Genomic DNA, 24390 nt, shown 5'->3' with positions numbered 1-24390 from the left:
CAGGCTCTTTTCTCAGACCTGTGTTTGAACCGTTAGCACTTCAGGAAGTGCGATGCTAAAAAACAGAATAAAACCTAAATCCAAAGCTTCGATACTCTGAAGTTCACCTGATGAGTAAATCAAGGGTTTTTAAGCGTTTTTAAGCCTCACGTGCTGCCAACGAGGTTCTTGGCTCGTGTTCTCCGTCGCGCATCCTCCTTTCCAGTCACACTGAGCTCTCTTCCGTGTGAGCCTGTGGTCAGGGTTCCCGCGGGCTCCTGCTGGATGCCCTGTTCCCACTGTGCTCTGAGCTTCTTGCCAGGTGAGCACTGCTGTCCTGCAGATTCACGTGTGTGGTCCCCGCAGCCCCGCCGGCCCCCGAGGGCCCTCCTAGGCTGGCCCGTTAGGCTGCAGGTCTGGGGTTCCAGGACAGGCTCTGACCTCGCCCTCATGCCCCACCCTATCCATGACACTGGTGTCGCCTCCTTTCCTAGGGTGGAGGTCTTGATTTCTTCTTCAGAAACTCACTGGATCTCTCCCTTAGATTCACCAGTGGAACTTTTTCTCACTGCTCCAGAAGAAAAGTCGTGTCAAGACCAGATAAAGATCTAGGCGGGGAAACTCACTTTCTGCCCTCGGGTCACTGAGGAAGAACATGAGAAGTGATCTCTTGTGGGCTGTCCCCCCTTAAGTCTCGCCGCGTCCTGCAGAACCAAGTGTGCAGCTCTTAAAACATCCTTTCAAGTGACCGGTGGAGGGGAAATGCACAACCCTGTGATTAACACGGGGAACGGGGCAGACCCGGCCTCCAGCGTCCGGCCAAGACAGGGGACTCAGAACCAAGGGCAATCGGGGGGAATCATCGCAGTCGCCCCTCGTCCTGCAAACAACTAAACAGTCCACGAGTCGAGGGTCTTTGGACTGGCTCCCTTCTCAGCCTCCCCGTGTCTGTAAAAACCCACTTCTGCTGCTCTGAGGACAGCTGACCGTCCGTAACAGGCTGGGAGTGGGGGAGTAGGGGCACTCCTGTCAGTCCCCGCTCCTCCATGGGGAGGAAAGCCTATTCTCACGGATTTGGGGGAGGGGGCAGGAAGGGAAGGGCAGGCGGGAAGGAGTGTGAGGGTCTGCATCCTGCAACCAGAGAAATGTTTTTCTCCTAAAATCTGTGGAGTGGGGGAAGCCCGCCCCTCTGGGCTGCCCGGGCCCCGCCTGTCTTGCTGGGTGGGTGGCTTCATCTTGGACCAGTGAGTCAGTCGTAATGAAGGAAACAGCATTTCACTGAAGTCAACATGCGGGGGCATGGGGGGGGCACAGGCCTCCAAGAACCTTCTGTCTGACATCCCGAAGGATGGCCAGTCCCATCTGGCTGAGACCCCTCTCTGTCCAGAATGACCCCAGTGCCCAGATGGGCAGAAAGAGAAGCCACCTGGCCACAGAGCTGGCTGGTAAAACGCAGGGTGAGGGCAGCAGGTGCCTCGCACCCTGGGGGTTGGGATGTTTCTGTCTCTACACACTGTCAGCAGCCAGGGCTTGTCCTTCTGGTTGGCTCACCACAGCATCTCCCATCGACACCCTGTTGGTCCTCCCAGAGATGGGACACTACCCATGCTCCCCACTCTGTCCCCATCCCCAGCAGCACCTGGCACTCAGGGTCCTCTCATACGTTCTTGCTTGGTGACGCCTGACCTCCCCAAGGCGTCTGATACTCCCTGGACCCCGTGTTCTCCTGCCACCCACCTGGGTTCCTTCTCATTCCTCACAGACACGCCCCATGCTTTCTTGGTCCCTAACACTGTGCCCCTAGATCTCCCCTAGCTGACTCTTCTCTAGGCAGTAGTTACAACAGACAACAAATCTGTGTTCAGAGTCTCTGCGCCCAGAGCACTGCATCTGGTGGGGAGACAGCAGGCACAGAGCTGTGAGGAACACCCGGTGCACATGGGAACGGGGGCCCCCGGGAAAGGGCTGCAGGGATGACTGACTGACCCAGATGGAGTCAGGTGCGGCATGAGCTCTGAGCACGCGGAGGATGGGGGAGGGTGGGAGGGGCAGAGTCTCAGCACGTGCAAAGGCCCTCAGGGGCACATGTGCTTGTCTACAGGAGTGGGCTGAATGGTGTCCCTCGAATTCGTGTCCCCTTGGGACCCCCAAATGTGACCTCATTTGGAAAAAGAATTTTCGTAGATGTACCGTTAAAATGAAGTCCCAGTGGACTGGCAGGCCCTAAGCATGCCTGTTGACCTTGGAGAGCGCAGAGGCCATGGGAGGACAGAGCAGACGTGGGGCTGCAGCAGCAGGAAGGACCCTTCCTAGGGCCACCGAAGGAGCACAGCCCTGTGTACACCTTGGTTTTGGACCTCTGGCTCCAGAATGGGGAGAGAAGGAACTTCTGTCCCAGGTCTGCAGGGCTTTGCTCCGGCCGCCCTGGGACACGAAGGTCTTTGGCCAGTGAGACCCCTGCAGGCACCTCCCCTTCCACTGTGAAGTGGGACGATCCCAAAGCCACCGGAATTGCATCACTTCTAGAGAACAGAAGCGCATCCTGAAGAGAAAGGATGGAAAGCACGGGCCGGGAGCCATGTGTGTGGCAGACATGGGGCGGTCGGGGTCCCGGGGCTCACAGGAGATGCACAACGTGCGCGCCAGCGTCATCGGTCAAATCTGCAGACCCACGTTCGACCACAAGCAAGCTAGGACCTTGACGCTCCCGCGCCCCACGCAGGGGCGGCCCGACCTGGACCAGCAGAGCAACACGGAGACACACCCCCATACTCGCCAGGCAGCCACCACGTGCAGAAAAGGCCCGGTGCTTCTGGAACGGGCTTGTGTGGCACTCTCAGCAGCAAGTGTCCCCACCTTTCTCTTCGCTGGTGAGGGCAGTGCAGGCCGGGCGGTGACAGCCCGGGAGCTGGGGGCCGAGGGGCGGCACTCACCCTGTTAAAGCGCTTGGCCTGGAAGAGATGGCCGTTGGCGCGGTACAGCTTCCTCCATCTTCTGGCTCCGCGGCGGTAGATGGATTCTGGGGGGGACAAGAGAGAGGAGTAAGGAAACAGTCCAGCAGCCTGCCAGCCCCACCCCACCTGAGGTGCCCGCGGGGACGGCCGCCCTGGAGCAGGGACAGCAGCTGGGCGGCCCCCGTGAGGGTCCGCCTGGGACGTCATCGGAGGCCAGTGCACTTCCAAGCCCGCCTCCCTGTTTTCCTTTCCACCCTCCTTCCCTCTGGGCCTGGAAACCAGGCCCCCTTTCCACACAGGGTGCGGTGCACACGGGCTGTGAGCTTGTGCCTCACCATCCACGGAGGGGCTGCAGCTGCCACACAGAGTCCACGGTCAGCCTGACGTGCAGCCAGGCGTCCTGTCCACCCGCACACGAGAGACCCCCGCCCGACAGCTCTCGGGGCAGAGGTGAGGCAGACACACCAAGCCCTTACGCTGAGTCCAAGGTTACCAAGCGTGTCGCTTTCAAAAACGGCGTTCCAGAATCCAAACTCGTAAGAAGGACGCCGCTAACCAAAAAAGCCGGAATTACGCATTTAACTAGAACCGTCGGTTTCGTTCTTCCCCAAACATGCTCGTAACTTTCTCCTTCCAAATGCTCTGAAGCAAACACCAGTACAAACAAAATACTCAGGACACAACGAGCAGCTTTGTGCTTTTGCAAAGTCCCACACTGAAAGCCACTTTCACGAGTTGTGGAAGTGCCACGAATGCACACCAATGTGGAGACCAACGAAATGTTTTTAAAACAAGCAAATCACCAGCTCTGGCTGGACCCTGCTGAAATCAGGTCACGGCCACCAGAGAGCCCGCTTCCCTCCCTTTAAACGGGAGACTGAGTGAGAAACAAGATGTCTGGATTCTTCTGCGGCAGGAGGCCCCAGTGGTGGGCAGCTGGGGGGCTGGCAGAGGCCCACACATCGCCCAGGACTCCTCAGAGGTTTCCAGCCACAGACTCTGAGGCAGCACCGAGACGTAAGCAGGGACACGTGGGAGGAGGTGGCGCCAGCCCTCAGCTCCTGCTCTGCCGCCTGCAAGTTCACACCTGGACGCCACGGGACACCAGGACCACCCTCAGTCCGTTTGGCCCTCAGCTCTAAGGAGTCCCTGATGATGCCCAGGGCCTTTGTCCAGATGATCGGTGTGTCCTGCCATATCCAGCCCTTCCAGCCTACCTGGCTTGATCTGGGGGAAGGCTGGTGGGGGAGGCAGGTCCATGCTGATGTCCACAGGACTGACCGTCCCCACATCCCCAGGCATGCCCCCGACCCTCCCTGCATGTGGCATTCACAACCCCCAGCCTTCCTGCAGAGAGGTCACTGAGTGACAGACACAGACGGAGGGACAGAGAGACACAGGGGGAGCTAAGCTGGCCTGCTGGGGACACCCTGGTGCCAACACGCTGGTTTTCTTGTGCCCAGCGCACACACCACAGGGAAACCTACATATACACCCGACCAGACAGCCTCCCAACCTGTTAGAGCCACCCGAAGTAAGAAGCACAAAGATGCCCTAGCAGAGGCCAAGGGTAAGAGGGGGAGCACTGAGGGGACAAGACCCAGGGCTGCACGCGGCCCCGCAGGCCCAGAGCACTGGAGGGGGACTCACTGTCTGAGGAGGTGAAGGTGTTCTAGGAAGTGTTAGACCAGTGCCAGGTTCGGGATGGTGTGGCCTCTGGGGGCGCCCCGGGCGGGCGGGCGCTGGTGAGGCTCTATCCCACTGGCCGCTGGGCCACACGTGTCCGCTACCCCGTGCTCTGTAGGTTCGCGAGTGACACGCCTCGCAAGTGCCCCACAGCCGCGCTAGACAGAAACAGGTAAAACTGTAAAAGCCGTGGGAGGGGCCGCAGGCAGCAACAGTGTGCTACAAGTGATTTTGGATGTCTCCCTCTGACACATCTTCTTTAAGGACTCATTTGAACCTTTTTGGGGGGGTGTTGAAGCAGGGGGGACACCCCCGGGAGCAGGTGCTGAATTCAATTTTAAATAAAGTATATCAAATTTAAAAATGAAACAAAGCTCTAAGTAGCCAAAGAAAGGCCCTGTCCCCTGCTGCGGGTCCTGCCCACGGGCAGTCCACGGGGCCACTGCTGGTTGCCAGGAGGTCCACGAAAACACTCCCGGGGCTGGGTCCTGTCCACCCATCTGCCTGCCCCGTCACCTTAGGCAGAAGTGTGACCTCCCTGCTGTCGGTGGAGTGTGGCTTCGAGGAAACGTGTGTGGGTGCCGCAGTTGACGCGGGGGTTCACTCTGTGTCAGCAGGGCTGGGCCGCGGAGCCCAGACGGGCAGCCAAGGGCTGTTCTGGATGTTTCCGGGAGGGTGTTTCTTTTGCTTTGTTTTTATCTGTTTGTTTTTTAAGTAGTCTCCACGCCCGTGCAGAGCTCATTGCAAAGCCTGAACTCACAACCCCGAGATCAAGACCTCAGCTGAGATCAAGAGTCAGAAACTCAAGCACCAGAGCCACTCAGGAGCCCCACGGGCATCTCCGGAGGGGCCTGACATTTAAACCAGTGGACCTGGAGTGAGGCAGACTGACCTCCGTGACATAGGTGGGCCTCATCCAATCAACTGAAGGCCTGACTAGAGCAAATGACGGGCATCCCCGAGTAGGAGGGAACTCTGCCTGCGGCGGCCAGACTTTCAACTTGAACTGAAGCTCGGGCTCTTGGGTCTGCAGACCGCCGACCTGTCCTCAGATTTTGGATCTGCCCATCTCCCTAACTGCATGGGCTGGCTCCTTAACACAGAGCTCTTTCCTCTATACACACACCCTACTGGTTCTTTCTCTGGACACCCCCGACTGACACGAGGTCTCTAAGACAGTGTTTACCTTTATCCCCACCCTACGCAGAGACAGGATGGCGTTTGCAAAGCCCCTGGCTTTGCAGACCCCGGCAAGGCACCATGGCCGTGGCATGGCCTCGGGCAAGGGCAGGGAGCACCGCCCCTTCCTGGGGTGTCCGATCCATGCCAGGCCACTGCCTGGAAAGCAGCCGTCGTGAGTCACAAAGAACCAGAAGGGGCAGCGGGACAACCTTCACTTATAAAATATCTATGTGTAATACACACACACGCAATTTATTCAGATTTACAGAAAGTTCAAAGACACTACAGAGAGATCCCACGTCACCTGCCCGCAGCTTCCCTCCTGTGACACCTGACTTCCACTGATATATTGTCAAGACGGAGATGAACACCACGGCTGTTGCCTAAACTCCAGCCGGAGCCAGCAGCCCCCATACACTTCACGGCTCAGGACGCTTCCAGACTTTGGGAACACTGCGGCGAGGGCACGGGAGCCCACAGCGTGCACGGCCCGCGTCCTCCCACGGGCGTGCGGCACGTTTGTTACGACTCGTGGAGCAATACTGACGTGTGGCCATGACCGGGCACATACTCTACTCAGACTTCCTTAGCGTCTCCCTGCCGCCCTCGTTCAGACCCAGATGCCACCCAGAACCCCACACAGCCCTTTGCCCCGTTTGCCCAGGCCCCTTTCGGTGGTGGCTGTTTCCCCACGTCCCTGGCTGGATGACCCTGCTGACACTGAGGAGAGCGGGTCAGACGCTGGGTCGAGTGCCCCCCTCCTGGGGTCTGCCTGCTGTTTCTCTCAAGACTGGACTGGGATTACCACCTCCCTAATTTTTTTAAGATTTTATTTATTTATTTGAGAGCGAGAGAGCACAAGCAGGGGGAGCAGCAGGCACAGGGAGAGGAAGAAGCAGGCTCCCTGCTGAGGGGCTCCTTCCCAGGACCCCAAGATCACGACCTGAGCCGAAGGCAGAAGCTTCACTGACTGAGCCCCCCAGGCGCCCCTCACCTCCTTAACTTCTGAATTAACTGAGCACCTTTCCTGAAAAACCCACATTCCCACCACGGCAGCCACCAAACCCCCAAAACTTTCGAACGTCAGACTGTTTACCAGAAGGTTCCCTAAGTGCAGGGCTGGATGCAGCGGGATGGGGCCCACTCGGCCTTCCTGAGCTCAGCGGAGGCCCGCCATCCTCTGCCCTGGCAGGCCAGGGCCATCCGCCTTATAGGCCACCAGCTCCAACAACTGTCACGTTAGCAGATTCTGGGTTTCTGCCTGGAAAGTCACAGCCCCTATTCCTGATTTGAAGTGACAACCGCCGTGTAAATGGGGAAAGAAAAGAACACATGTCCTCAGAGAGCACGCGTGTGCAGCAGGGGTGGGTGCTCTGGGAACGGCGCTGGCTCTGCGCCCCCACTGCGCATCCCCTTCTTGCCCGCTGATTTCAGCACCCGCAGGAAAGGGGTCCATGGAGGGGGGGTCAGGGCCCTGCCTGCGGCACAAGGCAGCTGCCCAGAGTCCCGTCGGGTCTGACGTTCAGCCTCGGCTGTGCGGTCAAGGCCGCGCTCTGAGGTCCGTGTGCCGCCAGGGGCCTTCCCGGGCGCCCGCGCTCTGGCCTGGGCGCCACGGCGAAGCCTGGGCAGCTCGCAGCAGCGCCCGGGGCGCGTGGGCTGCTCTCCCCCTCCCCCCGGCATCAACTCCAACCCTTGGAAGAAGCTCTTCGCTTGTCTTTGAAATTCTATAATTAGGAGGCCACAGGGAATTTTAACGAGCTCAGTTTCTATGGCAATGCTGCGTCTCGAGGGCTCTGACAAGAGGAGCGCGTGGAGCGACAGTGTGAAGAAACCCCGCGGCCCGCAGACACGGGGACGAGCGTGGGCTGTGCCCGAGTTCCGGGGCAGGGCAGCGTGGCCCGCAAAGCCTCTCGCTCGCTGTTCACGGGCCACGGGCCACGGGCCACGGGCCAGGGTGAGCAGCACAGCCCCGCACCACGCCGCGAGGACGGCCGCAGAGCCCCACCTGGGGGAGTGCTGCCCGGATGCGGCATACGTCGGGGCGCACCGCGTGGGGACTGTCCCATGCCGCCCACCCGGGGGGGTGAACCGCTGAGTGACCCGGCCCCAAGCGGGGGCAAGGAGCTGGTGAGGTGGCTTCGGGCCAAAGGGTGGGAAGTGGAGTGCGGCCGAGAGCAGGGGCCCAGGGCAGAGGGGGTGCCGCCGCCTACCAGCTTCCTCGCTGCCTGCCGGACGGCGGCTCTGACTGGACTCTGTGCCCCCGGGGGCAGGGACCGCGGGCTCTCTGAGCGGTTCTCCTCAGTACAAGGCTCAGCCTGGCTCATTCTGGGCAAGTATCTGACACGAAACAGTAAGACAAAGGACACATTGCCAGGGCTAGGACGGCTAAGACAGGCCGGTCCCTCGGTCCTCCAGGACTGTGCAGAGACGTGCGTGCCGGGGCAGAAAGGTGGTGGCCGGTGCTCCTGCAGGGCCCAGCTGTGTCACATCGTCCGCCGGGGCTGGGGTTCAGAGAACACTTGCTCCAGGACCCCCTGTTCTCGCCAAATGCACATTCCACCCACGTGACCTCCTAGGACCAGCAGGCTGGGGTTTGGGTGGGGTCCTGACCTCAGTCTGGCTGCCGGGGAGGGACCTGGAGCCGTGGGGAAGCCCGGTGGGCACCCTGGCTGGGAGGCTCCAGAGGACAATGGAGAGTGTGGACAAACACGCCGTCCCTGAGTCCCTGAGGGGACCCAGCCGTGGCTCCCGTCCCAGGCCTGCAACGAGCAGGTGCCACAGAGGGACGTCCCCGAACACAAGCCCGCCTCTCCAGACACACTCTGTGGGGGCCTCCCTCAGGGCACGTGGCCCATCTGCTGTGGCCCCCGCGGTCTGCCGCACCTGCCCGCACAGCCACCCAGCAGCGGCGAGGTAGCCCAGGCTCCGGGCTAAATCCTGGGGCTGACCTGCGGGCGCACTGTGGATTACAGCTGGGACTGCAGAGACCACGCAATGGTGAGCCTCTCCACTGAGGGGAAGGGGGACGGCACTAGGTTCCCATCTCTCCAGGCCCAGCGTGCAGCCACCCTGCCACGCGTCTCCTAGCGTGATGCCCCCATGCCAGCGGCGGGGACACGGTCCTTGAGGCTCCGCATCCCCTTCAGGGCTTCCCACTGGCCCCTTCCCCAGCAGCCAGGGTGGGCATGGGGCACGTGCTCCGCGAGGCCACAACGGCAGAGCGGGGGGAGCCAGGATGCCAGGGGGGGGGGGGGCTGACACGCCGTGAAGGACGCGGTCAGTGGGTGGGGAAGGGGATGGGATGCCACTTCTCCCTCAAGAGGAAAAGGCCCCATAGAGGACAGACAGGCGTGGACGGGACGGCCCGCGGGAGGGCCCGTGCAAACACAGGTCCCCTGCTTTCGAAGCCGATGTCTGATTCCCGCGCGCTAAGAAACCTGGTGTGGCGAGCAGGCGTGTGCCGGCACGTGCCTGGGGATCCGGCTGCTGACTTTTTTTTTTTTTTTTTTTTTTTTATTTATTTGACAGAGAGAGATCACAAGTAGGCAGAGAGGCAGGCAGAGAGAGAGGGGGAAGCAGGCTCCCCGCTGAGCAGAGAGCCCGATGCGGGGCTCGATCCCAGGACCCTGAGATCACGACCTGAGCTGAAGGCAGAGGCTTAACCCACTGAGCCACCCAGGCTGCTGACTTTTTAAAATGAGAGTTGCTCGCCTACAGAGCCCCCGACCAGAGCCGGGGCTGGGAGGGGCTAGCGGCGCCGTGCATGCAGAACCCACCGAGCAGTCACCCAGCACCACGGCGCTGCCTGCCCAGGGAGAGGGTCGCGGAGAGGGTCGAGGCCCTCCCAGGGGCTCCTCAGAGCTGCCCCTCCCTCACCAAATGCTGTCAGCACCCCTTAAGAACACCAGTCCTACGAGGTTAGTTTTAAGGGGGAGGGATTTAACAGTTCAACTTTCTTTTTCTTTTTTTTAAGCTTTTATTTATTTATTTGTCAGAGAGAGAGAAAGCACAAGCACGGGGAGTGGCAGGCAGAGGGAGAAGCAGACTCCCATGGAGCAGGGAGCCCGACGCGGGGCTCCTCCTGAACCCCGCGCCACCCCCACCCTCCCCGGCGCCCCCAACAGTCCAAACTTCCAATCATTTTATCACAGATACCTTAACTTTTCATGGTCCAAATCAAGTTTTAATGAAACGGCTAACCAATATTTCACAAAGCTTCTGTGGAAAAATGGGCACCAACTTCCGAGTAACCTACTATAAATAAATTCACACCGAACGCGACTCCTTTCTGCGGGGAGGATTCCCTCCAAGGACTCACTTAGAAGGAAAAGCGCTCGTTGCTGCTCAGCGCCCAGCGCTGCAGCAGGACCCGGGCCTCTCTCATGACCAAGGCCAGCGCCTGGGCAGGGAGCGCAGAGCCTCGGCGACGAGGGCACCAGAACCACCTGGCGCCCCGGGAAGCGGCAGCTTAGACGGGGAGCTGGGCCCTGAAGACGTGGGCTGGCACCAGGAGCCGAGGGGCCTCAATCTAATTCCGTCTCCAAGAACGAACCACAACAGCAGGAAAACAGCAAGCAAATGTGCGAGCAATGCCGACAGACGCGGGAGGGGAGGGATGTGTCACCAGGCCCACCTTGTGTCCTCAGGCTGTGGTATGAGTTCTGGAGGGGGGGGTTGCGAACAGAGAGCAAGACCCGCAGGCAGCTCGTGGGCACCCGTCTGGAGACAGAAACTGGGGCCCAGGACATCTAGGCCAACCCAGGCCTAAGGAGGTCTCGGTCAGCCCAGACGCTGTGACAACACCAATACCACCAGGGACTGGGGAAACACACTCAAAGTGAGCTCTCACCGTCTGGAGGCTGGGGCCGGAGGTCAGAACGCCTGCCGGGGCCGGTCCTGCTGAGAGGACTCTTCCTGGTGTGAAGGTGGCCTTCTCACTCTGTGTCCCGGGCCGAGACAGCCCACTGGCCCTTATAAGGGCAGTGACCCCATCTGAGGGCCCTGCCCTCTGACCTCAACCATCCCCCTCCCCAAGGCCTCATTCCAAACACTGTCCTATTTGCAGTTAGTTCTGGTTCTGAGGGACAACATTCAGTCCGTGTAACACTCTGCCCCTGGCCACCTCCCCCAAATTCAAGTCCTTCTCACATGCAAAACACACTCATTCCATCTCAACAGCCCCCAAAGTCTTAACTCTTCTAGCATCAGCTCTGACGTGCACATTCTGATCTCAATCAGGCAACCTTCACCCAGAGACAGGATTCCAGTCCAGCTGTGAACCTGTGAGGCCAAACAAGATACGAGCTTCCAAAACACAATGCTGGGACAGGCCTAGGATGGCCAAGCCCATTCCAAAAGGGAGACACAAGAAGGAAAGGGGACCGGTCCCAAGAGAGGCCACAGCTTGGCCAGGCAAATCCTATGAGATCTTAAGGCTGGAGGACAGTCCCCTTTGGGCTGATGCTCTGGCCTCCAGGCCCCTGTCACCCCTGCCTGAGAGGATCTCTCAAGACTCCTCAGAAAAGGAAGCTGTGGGGGAGTCGGTCTGTTGAGGCATCAGCTGAACCCTGGGCACACAAATTCAAGGAAAGAGGCCAAGAAACCAAGCAGAAAGCAGCTGCTAAGTGGAAAAAAAAAAAAAAAAAAAGCCAGCCCAGGTAGAGATTTTGGCTGACTCATGGTGCTCGGGAGACAACAGCTGGAGATTTGGGTCCTGGAAGCCCCCAGACCTTCCAGGTTGAGATTACTGAAAGACATTCAAGGAAAACGGGAAATGGAGCCACTTGAGCTGAATCAAGGTAATCTGTCCACATTCCATCTGCCAGAATAAAATTAAATCCTCTCAAGAGAAAAATAACATCATTTGGAATGCCTACAGTTTTTCAAACACAGTATCTGATATTGCATCAAAAATTACCAGGTGGGCCGAGAGAGAAGCGTCCTGAAGAGTCAATACAGACTCCGGCGACCCAGATATCTAAATGTTTTTCAAAAGTAAGATGAGAAGATTTCACCATTGAACTAGACCTACAGAAAATAAGAGAGGCTCCAAATATCCTGGGACTTCAGAAATTTAAAACAAACAAACAAACAAACAGATAATTGAAACCAGTAATTCAGGAGAAGGATTTAAAAGCAGATTAGACCAAACAAGACACCTCAGTAGAAAATACCCAGATTGAAGCACAGACGGTAAAGAAAGCCAATGTGGAAAAAAGACAGAAAAGAGCATAAGAGACATATGGGTATGGTGAGAAGATGTGGGTATGGAGTCCTGGGGAAGCAGGCAGAGTGAACAGGGCAGTAGTTGAAAAGATACTGATGGACATTTTCCAAAAAGACAGAAGACATTATGCCCTACATCCAAAAAAGCTCTACAAACCTCAGTTGGGATAAATTCAATAATACCTCCCTCTCTTTCACAGGGCTGCTAAAATAGAAGAACAAAGACCATTTTAAAAGCAGCCAGAAAGAGAAGAAAGAGCGCGCGCGAGCATTACCTTCGTGGCAACAAGATCGACAGGTGACTTTCCGACAGAAATCACAACAGCCAGAAAACAAGGTACCGGAAATGCTAAAAGAACAATGCTTATGGCCTACATCTGTGTACCAGGTGAAAAACAGCCCTTAAAAATGAACACAAAATAAAGACATTTTCACACAAACAGAAACCAATTAATTGTCAGCAAATCTATGCCAACAACAAATACTAAAGGAAGTATTTTGGACAGAAGAAAAATGGCCTCAGACATTAGCACAATCATGCAGGAAGAAAAGAAGCACATTAGAAGGTTAAATAAACAGGTAAATCGGAATGGGTACCGTTCAAAACGGTATTTTTTTTTTAAAAGATTCATTTATGGGGCGCCTGGGTGGCTCAGTGGTTTAAGCCTCTGCCTTCGGCTCAGGTCATGATCTCAGGGTCCTGGGATCGAGCCCCACATCGGGCTCTCTGCTCCGCGGGGAGCCTGTCTCCTCCTCTCTCTCTGCCTGCCTCTCTGCCTGCTTGTGATCTCTGCCTGTCAAATAAATAAAATCTTTAAAAAAAAAAAAGATTCATTTATTTATTTTGAGGGGGGAGAGAGTAAGAGGGGCAGAGGGGTGGGGGGAGGAGGGGCTCAGAGGGAGAGGGAGAGTCTTCAAGCTGACTCCCTATGAGCGCGGAACCAGACACGGGACATGAACTTCTGACCCTGAGATCATGACCTGAGCCAAAATCCAGAGTGGGATGCTCCCCTACTGAGCCACCCAGCTGCTCCTAAAAACAATATTAATGATGACTTGTGAGGTTCAAAATACATGTGATGTTCACACACAACACCACCACCATAAAGACGGACAGAGGTTACATATAACTGAAGTGTTGTAAGGTCCTTGTCTTACCTGGGAAATAGTACAGATATTTAAGGTACGTTCCAAGAATGTTTCATAATTTCTAAGGCAGCCAGAGTATTTACAAAATATTTTTTGAAGTATTATTTAACAAAGCTAATGGAGGGGGGCAAGTGGAGTAACACTTGACTAAATCAAAAGTAGCCAAGAAAGGAAGGCCAAAAGGAAACAGATGGGTTGATGTAAAATGATTAAGATAGCAGATTTAGGGGCGTCTGGGTGGCTCAGTGGGTTAAAGCTTCTGCCTTCGGCTCGGGTCATGACCCCAGGGTCCTGGGATCGACCCCCACATTGGGCTCTCTGCTCAGCGGGGAACCTGCTTCCTCCTCTCTCTCTGCATCTCTGCCTACTTGTGATCTTTGTCTGTCAAATAAATGAATAAAATCTTTAAAAAAAAAAAGATAGCAGATTTAAACTGTAACATATCAGTATGATGTTGAATATAAATGGACTAAACGCTTCGGTTAAAAGATACGGACTGTCTAGCGTACACTAAAAACAACTAACTTCTGCTAGTACGATTCATTTGCAAAATCTGACACAGAACAGTTATAAGGAAAAGGATGACACATAAACACTAAGTTTTCCTGCTCCCCAACACATGTACACACAGGGGAGACTCCCAGGCTAAAGATATTTTCCATCTTAAATAGCAACCTCTCATGATGGTAACAGCGTCGATCCAAAAAGCAGATATCATGACCCTAAAGCAGTATGCGTCTAATACAGTACAAAACACATGATGAAAAAATAACAAAATAAAAAAAAAAGAGAAAAAAAAAAGAGATAAATCCCTAATAATTTGATAACATCTACAGCTATTAAAAATGGTTTAGGGGCGCCTGGGTGGCTCAGTGGGTTAAGCTTCTGACTTCGGCTCACGTCATGATCTTGGGGTCCTGGGATGGAGCCCCACGCTGAGCTCCTTGCTCGGTGGGGAGCCTGCTTCTCCCTCTGTCTGCTGCTCCCCCTGCTTGTGCTCTTTCTCTCTTCCTCAAAATAAATAAATAAACAATTTTTAAAAATAATACACCACAACTTAAGATAACAAGAGAAGACATACAAAATCTCAGATTTCTATTTTAAAAATTAAACACAGAATTTAAAACACTCCCACAAAGGAAACTCCAGACCTACAGGACTCTACTGGTGAATTCTTCCAAATAATTGAGTTAGAAATAGTCTCAATCTTACGTAAAATTGTCTCAAGAATTTAAAAAAAAAAGCTTATTTAATTTTATGAGGCCAATATACTTCCAAGTTAAATTCTGACAATGACATGGGAGAACTATAAGCCAATCTCTCTCACAAATACAGCTGCAAAAACACCACACAAAATATTAACAAACTGAATCTGGCAAAATGTAGAAAAGGTAATATATCACAACCAAATGGGGTGCAGGAAGGGAATGCGGGGTTGGCTGACAGTCAAAGTCAATCAGTTAAATCACCTTTAAAAAAAGATTTTATTTATTTATGTTAGAGAGGGCTTGTGTGCGAGCGGGGGGGAGGGGCAGAGGGAGAGGGAAAGAAGCGGACACCGCCCCACCCCCACCCCCCGCCCCCGGGCGAGGAGTCTTGATGTGGAGCTTGATCTCACAACCCCGAGATCACAGCCCGAGCCTGAATCAAGAGTTGGACACTTAACCAACGGAGCAGCCCAGGTGCCCCCAATTCACCTTATTAACAGAATAAAAGAGAAGAGTGTGTCGGTGGATGAAGAAAACAAGCATCTGATGAAACCCGGTACAATTCAGGACAAAACTCTCAACGAGGCCTAAGACCGCCTGAATTTGACGGTGGGGGTTTACGAAGGAAAAAAAAAGTCCTTCCACGACCGTCCTTAACAGGGAAAGTCACCACTTCTGTCCCACACTGTTTCAGAGGGGTGAGCGCTGCGGGGTGGGAGAGGCGGAGGTAAGCCGATCTGCGGCCAGCGCTGCCCTAGGAAACCCACGGGAACCTGCAGACAAGACCCGGGGTTAACGCGTGGGGTTAGCGCGGCTGCTTGACGAGTCCGTAGGAAGCCCCTTCCCTGATACGAGTCAGCAAACAGGACTGTGGCGGTAATGCCATTTAAGACGGCACTGAAAATGAAACGCGGGGCAAGCGCGCGACAGAAACCGTGCAGGGCGGCCGCACGGACGGCTGCAAAGCGTCACGGAGGGAATGGAAAGAAGGGCACGCGGGTGCGCGGGCTCGGAAGCCTCGCCGCCCTGAAGACGTCAGTCCTCCTGCGCTGACCTATGAACTCAGAGGCGATCCGAACTAAAGACAAACAGCCTCCCTGGGTTTTTGGAAACTTATAGGCCACTTGGAAAATCCGTACAGAAACGGAAAAGGCAGAGGGCAGCCGGGCTAACCCTGGAGGACAACAACGCCGGAGGACTTAGAACACGTGGTATCCACGGTCACTGGAGCTGATTTAAAGCAGTGTGATGTTGGTACGACGATCAACGGTGCAGAAGTCCAGAAGCGGGTCCCCACACAGACAGTCATCTGAGTGATGACAAGGGCGCCCCTGAAGTGTGCTGGGAAAGGGCTGGGTCCTCAACCAATGGTCCTAGGTGGACGGTTATCAGCAAGGAGGCAACGGCGCTGGGCCGCCACCCCACACCAGCACGGAGCTCCCGTCCGCCCAGAGTCGTGGGAAGAATGAAAGCTCTCGATCTTGGCCCAAGAGAGGACGTTCAGGCCCCTGGGGCACAGAGGCCTTTCTTCAACATGGTAGGAAAAGCACTGATCGCAACGTCCCATTTTCTTCATGAGAAGAATGAACAGGCAAGCGGCCGAGCACAGGAGCAAATCTGTGAGGATCAAAGAACTCGTCCGAAACACACAGAGGGCCCGTACACATCCGTAAAAGAGGTACGTGGCCTCGGGGCGCCCGGGGGCTCAGTCAGTGAAGCCTCTGCCTTCGGCTCGGGTCATGGTCTCGGGTCCGCGATGGAGCCCCGCACGGTGCTCAGCGGGAAGCCTGCTTCTGCCTCTCCCTCTCCTCCTCCCCTGCTCGTGCGCACGCTCGCTCTCTGTCTCTCGCATAAATAAAAGTCTTTAAGGGAAAGATGTACAGCCAAGTAAGTTATTTTTAAACACCCCGATTCTGAGACTGGGCAGAGGGCGAGGACAGGCACTTCACCACGTGGGCCCGGAGGGAAGCCCGAGGCAAGCAGGAAGGTACTGAGGAGTCCGAGGCAACCAGGACACGCAACCCCAGGCCGCGATGTGATGCCCCTTCCCGCCGGCTCTGCCGGCACCAACCAAAGCCTCCGACAGCCGCAGTGTGGGGAAAGGCGTGTAGGAGGGACTCCCCACCAGCTGAAGGGGCAGTGAATTCACGTTGATCACAGGTGTGCTCCTGGCACAGACCTCCCACAGCCCCTGGCCCTCTGGAGGGGTGAACGGTCTTCCGTGCTCTGAGATGACTCGGGGCCCGCCCGCCCCCTCCAGCAGCAGGACGGGGCTGGGGGCGCCAGAAAGACTGAGGCCTGACTGGAGGCCTGGAACTTTCAGCACCACGCCCCGCCGCCGGGGATGGGAGAGGGGCTGGAGGTGGAGCCCTGCACGCCATCACCTCCGCAATGAAACCTCACCAACATCCCCAGCTGACCAGGTGTGGGGAGCTTCCAGGCGCTGAGCTGGACAGGGCGCTGGGAGCCCCACCGCGCCAAGTCCTGCCCCCGCGTCGCCTCCATCAGCCCCTGCCTGAGATGAACACGTGACAAGAAGCCGGGAAACTGGCGTTTTCCTGAGCTGCGGGAGCTGTTCCAGCCAGTCACTGACCTGATGCCTCGGAGCACGGGCGGCGTCTGAGGCTGGGGCAGCCCCGCGGGCCAAGCCTCCGGCTGTGGGGTCCGCACTCACCCCAGGCAGACGCGCCGGAACCGAGTCAAACTGCAGGACGCACACGGGGCCACACCTGGTTGCCGGCAGGGAAGAGCCCACACGGGGCGCCGGGAAGCAGTGCGGGCGCCCCAAAGCGGCCCACGGCCTATGGGTTCCCGCCGTGTGCAGGCAGGGGGCGACGCCAGCCGGGGTGTGCGCAGGGGCCCCCCGCGGGGCGAACACTGCCCGCTCGGAGAGGACAGACACGCCAGCTGGCGTGCGTTCTCGCCCTGGAACCACCCCGCACGGGGTACGGGAACCCAGAACCACACCCAGCACCGCGGGGACTCCACCGCGGGACTCCCCCACGGGCTCTCCATAGGATTCCACCACCACAAGTTCAAAACCAAGCAAAACTCCACGGCGGGGAGGGTGGCCAGGAGGGGGGCCGGGATTCTGGGCACAGCTGAGGTGGACCCCCTAAACCGGCTGGAGGCCGACGGGCGCCTCTGTAAAAACTCACCCAGTTGCACACTCGAGAGTTTACAGTTTCTACAACGGTTTATTCTGGTTAAAACCGATGAAGAAAGGAAACAGGACCAGAGAACGGAGGTCCCAGATCCTCACATCCCTCCCTAAATAAAAGCTACCCCCACCCCCGCCAAATCGGGGCAGGCTTAGCAGCTTCTGGAGTGAGTTCTCAACTTTTTCTTGGCTTATGATGATGATGGTTTTTAAAAATTTGCTCTCTAAGATTAACTTCTGGGACCCACACTCAGAACGTGACCTGTTCCTTGGTTATCCTCGTAAGTTGCATCAAATAAAAGCACTTCTGAAGAACTAACGTCCACCGTATCCTTTCTGTGCAATGGAGCAGGCATTTCGTCCGTCCCACAAGCTCCTTCCCTCACCAGACAGCGAGTGCCCTGATGTCCCTCTGATGAGCACAGACGCTGGGAGGCCCAGGGCCCCTGAGGCGTATCTGTCAGCAAGTCTGGTCCGTCAGGCCCCAGAGCGCGCCCTTCCTGTCTTCCCACATGCTCCTGGCACGGCGTGTCCTCATCACAAGAGCCTGGGGAGGATGGCTCTCTGCCTGATGTCTCCAACTCTCCCACAAATGTGACTGGTCCTGTGGTGCCCCCAGTCACCCACCCTCGACCCCTGGCAAGCCACCCGTGCACTGCCACGGCGCCTCTGCCCCCAAAGCCAGCCCCACGGGGCCTCAACCTGGTGCCCAGCTCCCAGGGCCACGGACGGTCTGCTCGGATGGTCAGTGGGCTGCCCCTCAGCCACTCCCCTCCCCTTTTCCACACATCAGCTCCCCACCCTCAAAGATCTGGGCACCGGGTCCCCTTCTCTCTCTCAAGACCGATGACCTTGACCTTCCTCCTTGGCCAAACTACAGACCTGCCATCCCTCAGAATCACCCCTCCTCCTGGGACTGGACCACAAGCACCTCTGCACATGTCCACACCCAACCCTCCCCCTGCCCCAATGCCAGCCCCCCTTGTCCACATTCCTCATGGGATCTAAGAGGCCAGCGACCAGAAGTGCCATTACTGTGCAGACCACCAAAGCAAAAGACCACTGGCCAGTCAAGCGGGACCCGTGGACCGTCTAGACGTACCCTGCTCTCAGAGTACTGGGAAGTGAGAGGTGCATCCATGGGGACACAAGGTGGAGTCTGCTCCCAGCTCTTCCGGGAGAAATCTGGTGCTGGTCTTCTCCTCTCAGGTGGAAATTTGCAAACCTCAACGGACAGATGGTTGGAAGGCGGCTGGATGCACCCATAGCTGCTCCAAGCGCGCGTGCCGTGGCCGTCCTCCCCTGACCACTCCAGCCCCTGCACAGGCGAGTCCCTCATCGGGACTCTGGTTGCCCCCGCGCACAGCAGGTGTTTCTCCAGCATCTGCCCTGCTGGACCACGCTGGCCAGGTCCGTCTGTGCTCGGCACCAGGGCCTACACGCAGGATACCTGCGGCCTTCTGGAATGACTCGGCCCCAAGCATGCTGGCCCCTGTCTCATCCTTTCCCTGCACCTTCACGGACATCTGAATGCTGGCAGGAAGACAGCTCTCAGCTCATAACTGGGCATACAGTATGAACAGGGCCTGCCCTCAGGGGAGCCCAGGTTCTGGGGGGAAGCAGGCGCTCTCAGGAACTGCATGGCAACGACAGGTGTGGCACCCTGAGTAGAGGCCCCAGATGGCCACGTGCAAGCTTCTGAGCCTCCAGCCCCCGAACAGGTGCTTTACTTCCCGCCCCGTGGGGCTCCACTCCCCAACAGCCCAGCCCGCCCCATCCCCGTGTAGCGGCTTCTGGCCAGTGAGGCTTGAAGGGCTCCCAGGGAACCCATGGGATCCAGGGGCCAGTACCAGGCCAGAGGCTTGATTTGGTCCCTGAAGGTGTGACCCAGCGGCCACGGGACCAGAGAAGGCACTGAGGGCGTCGCCTCAGCAAGACCGTGGGCAGAGCCCCTCCAAGGAAGCCAGGCCTGTGGAGAGAAGCAAGCACTGCCACCAGGGGACGAGCCGTCGTCTGTGCTGGGCCCACCCGCTGCCTGTCGCCGGTCACTCACGGATCCCTGAACAACTGTGCTGGACTGACGGGCTCTTCCCTCTCCCTGGGCCACCCTGACAGCAAAGCCACACTCCCCCAGCACCCCAGCCAGGGACCAAGTCCACCCATCTGCGTCTGGACCTTTCCAGACTCACCCTCACCCCACCGCCTCCGGCCTGCCCCGGCCAGCAGCCTCCCCTCGGGGCGCCCGGTACCAGCAGGATCCAATCTCAGGGACACACACGGTCCGCGGGCCTGCGTCGGGACCTCCCCTGATGCCACCCAGAGCGTGAGCCAGCATCAACCCCCAGGGTCACTGTCGGGACCCCTCTCTTCCTCCCCTCCATTCCAGGGGCTCAGCTCCATGGGGCTCCCCACCCACTGGCCACCTGGGGGAGCTCAGGGCGGGGTTGTAACTCGCATGTCTGACACCCGCTGCCGCACTTGATCAGAATAACCCAGGGAGGAGGGAGGGAAGGCAGCGCAGGCGCCACTTCACAGAGGAGCACACTGAGGCTGCCCAAGGCCAAGGCGTGGCCGGAGCCGGCTCCTCCTCTCCGGTCCAGGAAGCCCTCCAGCGCGCCAGAAACCTTGGGCAGCTGCACAGCTAGAAGCCCCCATGATCGGCTGGACGAGGGCCCCAGAGATATCCCCCCACCAGTCCCTGGAGCCTGTGAGTACGTCACCTTACGAGGTGCAGATGTGACGAAGTTACGGACCCAAGACGGGAGGGGGGCACGTCGGAGTCGGACAGACGATGCACGGGCACGGGGTGCACCCTGGCTCACCTGCCCTCGGCGTCGCATCGGTACCAACCCACCACGTTTGTTCCAGAGACTCTGGGACAGGGTCACACCGGGGGCCTCAACGCCACCGTCTCACTACGGTCACCAAAGCCACCAGCAAATCCCCCTCCTCCTCCATTCAATCTGCCGCGAATGCCAGTGGCACACAGTGCTCTGCCAAGACCGGGATCCACGCGTGACCAAAGTGTGGCCCCAGGTCTAGAGACCCAGAAGGGACATGAGCACAGACCCAGGACCAGGAACCCAGAGGGAGCAAGAGTATGGCCTGGCCTCCAGGAGCTACCACGGTCAACACGTGGTCCCAGGGATGGAGGGTCCCTGACCTTGAGGCAGCTGGAAAGCACAGAGACAGGAGAGGCCAGGCAGGCTTCCTGGAGGAGGAGACATCTGAGCTGAGTCCTAAGGAGGTGAAGAGAAGACAGGATGAAGGTCAGGCTCCCGACAGGCCTCCACCAGGCCCAGGAGGACCACACGTGAGGACTCATGGGAGGGGTCTACCTTGATCCCTTTCTCTCTGAAGCGCTACTTAAAGGATGGGCTCACCCGGGTGCCTGGGGGGCTCCGTCGGTGGAGCCTCTGCTTTTAGCTCACGTCACGATCCTGGGGTCCAGGGATCGAGTCGTGTGTCTGGTGCCCTGCTCAGCAGAGAGCCTGCTTCTCCCTCTCCCTCTGCTGCTCCCCCTACTTGTGCTCTCTCTGTGTCTGTCTCTCTGTCTCTGTCAAATCAATCAAATCTTTAAAGAAAAAAAGAAGGATGCACTCTCCGGCCATCCCAGGTCCACGGCTACAGGACTGCGCTGCTGCCTCTGTTGGCCCAAGAGTGAGACGGCGGCAGGCACCTTGCGCGGGAGGGCTGGGCACAGGGGCAGACACAGGAGTGCGCGGCCCGACAGAGTCAGGAACGTAATCCCAGGGCACCTTCCACTTGACCCCCTGCTGGGGGCACTCCCAAAGAAGCAAAGCAGCTGTGGTGTGCACGGGGACTGTGGGTTCACCTGCAGCCGAAAGAGGCTGGAAAGAACCCAAGACCGAAGAGTCCCCCGGTCCACGCGTGTGGGGCGCTCGGGGCCACGCAGGGAGCGGGAACTGGTGGGGTGCAGGGCCTCTGCCGTGCGACTTGCACCCACCACTCCCGGGTAAGTGGCTGGACGAGATACGCAGCAGCCACACAGACACGCGCAGCTCTCCGGCGTGGAGGGGGACCCCCGAAGCTGAGTGCCAGGAGCCGGGCCCTGAAGACCACCCCTCAAACAGCCAAGATTACAGAGGGGAGGAGCGGAGCTACAGTCAGCAGGGGTGACGGACAGCAGGGGCGGCGCGGGGAACGTTCTGCACGCGGGGTCAGTGATGTGGCCCTCGCGCTCACGATGCAACGGCTGACATCGCGCTGTGCCTACGTGGGCAGAGCCACAGGGGCTGGGCACACCGTGCAGGACCCCCTCCAGGGTTCTCGCGACTGCCAGCCTCAGCGGTCAGGACGGAGGTCCTCTCGAGAAAATGGAGACAGTTCCAGAAATTGGCACCTTGGCTACCAATCCGGCAATATTAAAAAGGGACAATAAACGTTTTCTTGTGTTGGTGAGATGGTGCTATTACGTGATGCTTATCCTCTAGAGACATTTGCTACAATATTTGTCCACAGATGACAGGAAGGCCAGGATGGGGGCTGGGGGCTTACTGGCCGGCCAGAAGTTGCAGATGGAGCTGAAGAAAGGGTGCGTGAGACTTCACTACACAATTCTCTCTACCTTGGTCGATATTTGGAATTTTTCATAATAAAAATTTTCTTTAAAGAAACCCTAAGAAATTCATTTCACTTTTTGGCTTTTGTGCCCACTTGGAGCAGGAGCCCCAGTCTTTCCAAAGCCAGCTCTGGGGGGAGAACCAGGTCGGTGGAGCCCCTGAGTCAGCACGGGCTGGGGCGACCTAGGCATCTTCCAGCCTCAAACAGGCCAAGTGCAAATGAGACCAAGGGGGACCAGGGCCATGGCTCCCACGAGAGCTGCCTGCACGTGCCGGTGACCACGGAGGGCCCTCCCTCAGGGCTCGTCCCAGCCCCCACACACAGCTCTGTGCACCCGGAGGAAGGACTCTTGCCCCATGACTACTAAACATCCCAGAGAAATCCTCCCAGAACCGCCCGATCATGGCCCCCAGAGCAGGGCCTAGATAAGACCCAGAGGGCCCTGAGGCTCCTCTTGGAAGCTCTCAGTCATGTGGCCGCCTCAGCCCAAATCAGTCGGCCTGGACGTTGATAAGGGCCTGACGTGACCTGGAACAATGGGCCACTGCCCTCACTGCACTTCCAGCCCATCCAGAGGGAAACAGCCCCGTCGGGTCACCAGGGAGCCCCGGGTACCCTCACCGCCTCCCCACACCGTTCCGGGCTCGCGTCTGCAAACGCCCTGCACGCCCCTCGCCCCGTCCTCCTCTGGCTTGAGGAACCAGCAGGAGGACGAGAGCAGGGACCCCGCGGAGCACAGACGCAGCACCCGTGGGAAGGTCGGCAGGGCCACAGCAGCTCGTGCCGTTAAAGCCCCTCGACAGGAAATCGCCCTAGTGCCGAGCGGCCGGGCGCTGTGATGAGAAATGACTTTCCGTGAACTGAGTCTTCAAGCCGCCCCGGCTGAAAGCCCACCCGAGCGCTGTCAGGATGTGGCTGGCCGTCCTCGAGCGAACGAGGTACCCGCGTGCCGTCTGACCACAAACGGGCCGCGCGGGAAGTCAGCGCATGCGGGGCTGCGGGCTGCGCCCTCGCTTCCGGACCGCACGCACCCACCGTCCACAGCCACCCGTCCACGTCCCCCGGCCCACGGTCCCCCCACCCCCACCGCTCACCTGGGAACCACCCCCAACCCTCCCGGGTCCCGCCAACGTTCTCCCAGCACTGGGCACTTGCACATCTCCCCGGCCCTCTCCTCCCACTGTCTCTGGCCTTGTGGGCAGCAGGGGACCGCACAGCACTCGGCAGGAGTGACCGCACTATACACACGTCCAATCACGTGGCTCCCACCTCTCAGTGGCACCCCGCCCCCCGCCACCTCCAGCCATGTCAGCTTCCTCTGTGTCCGAGCTCCTTCCAGCCATGCCTCGTTCCCTCCCGCCAGGGCGGAGCCGGCCCCCTCCCCAACCGGGGTGCACAGGGTGCCTTCCCAGGGAGAGAGCAGCCTCCCCTCAACCCCTCCAGCCCCGTGCGGGTGACGTGTCTGCAGACTCACCTGCCTGCTCCTTCTCTCCCCTTTAGAACACAGACTCAGTGTGGGTGGGAGGCGCCATCCTAGCCCTGAACCAGACCCGGCCACGGGGGCCTGTGCACAGGAGGTCCTGGGGAGCAGGCGATCTAGGATGGACAAAGTCCCCATCTTCCCCGTGGCTCCGGGGCCACCGTCCTCAGAGGGACTCTCACAGTCTGGCTCTCACAGTCCGGCCCATTTCTGACATCCAGCTGCTGATAGTTGAACACCCTACCTTCCCTTTCCGTCTCCCCATATCTGGGCAAGCTGTTGAGAAAGCCCAGATGCCACCTCTTTTCAGCGTCGGGTGTGAGTTCAAAGCCCGTGTGCGCCAGCCCTGCTCCATGCCTCACCCCAGACCACCACCGAGACCCTTGGCGGATCTCTCCCCAAAATCTCAAGCTGTTTGGGGGCAGCCCTGAGCTCACCCTGCTGTCCCAGAAAGCCTCATTACGGGTGCACGGCCCAGGAAAGAAGGTGGGTCCACCCTCCCCCACCCCCGGGATGGCAGACATGGCGGGGGCGGGGGGAGACACAGGTGCAGGCATGGCCAGGAGCAGCCGGCACTCGCCACACATTCCCACCCCATGGGCCCCATGGCTTACTCGCCGGACCGGAGTCCCCCAAGGGCAGGAGTTATAGTCACATCCCCAGCTCCCGAAGGGTCTCGATGAATGTGTAAGAAACAGAAAACGGCAGCGGACCTTCAAGCCTCTGTACCTCACCCCTCACCCTGTTCTAAAAGGGACCCAAGAAAGCAAACGGCGGGTCTCC

The 24390-nt window shown here is 58.2% G+C and overlaps 1 protein-coding gene across 3 annotated transcripts in view; it reads right to left on the bottom strand.

Annotated features, from left to right (window-relative positions):
* PRKCZ (protein kinase C zeta) overlaps positions 1-24390 on the bottom strand; it is a 92871-nt gene that overhangs the window by 28319 nt on the left and 40162 nt on the right. For all 3 annotated transcript variants that reach the window (XM_032863179.1, XM_032863182.1, XM_032863180.1), the window contains one exon: positions 2913-2998. In XM_032863179.1, coding sequence (XP_032719070.1) covers positions 2913-2998 — 86 coding nt within the window. The remainder of the gene's footprint in view (positions 1-2912; positions 2999-24390) is intronic.

Source organism: Lontra canadensis, unplaced genomic scaffold, assembly GCF_010015895.1.
Source record: "Lontra canadensis isolate GAN:19392208 unplaced genomic scaffold, GSC_riverotter_1.0 scaffold25, whole genome shotgun sequence".
In the NCBI taxonomy this organism is placed as follows: Eukaryota; Metazoa; Chordata; class Mammalia; order Carnivora; family Mustelidae; genus Lontra; species Lontra canadensis.
Note: the sequence above shows the minus strand (reverse complement) of the source record. Positions and strands in the feature narration are given on the sequence as shown.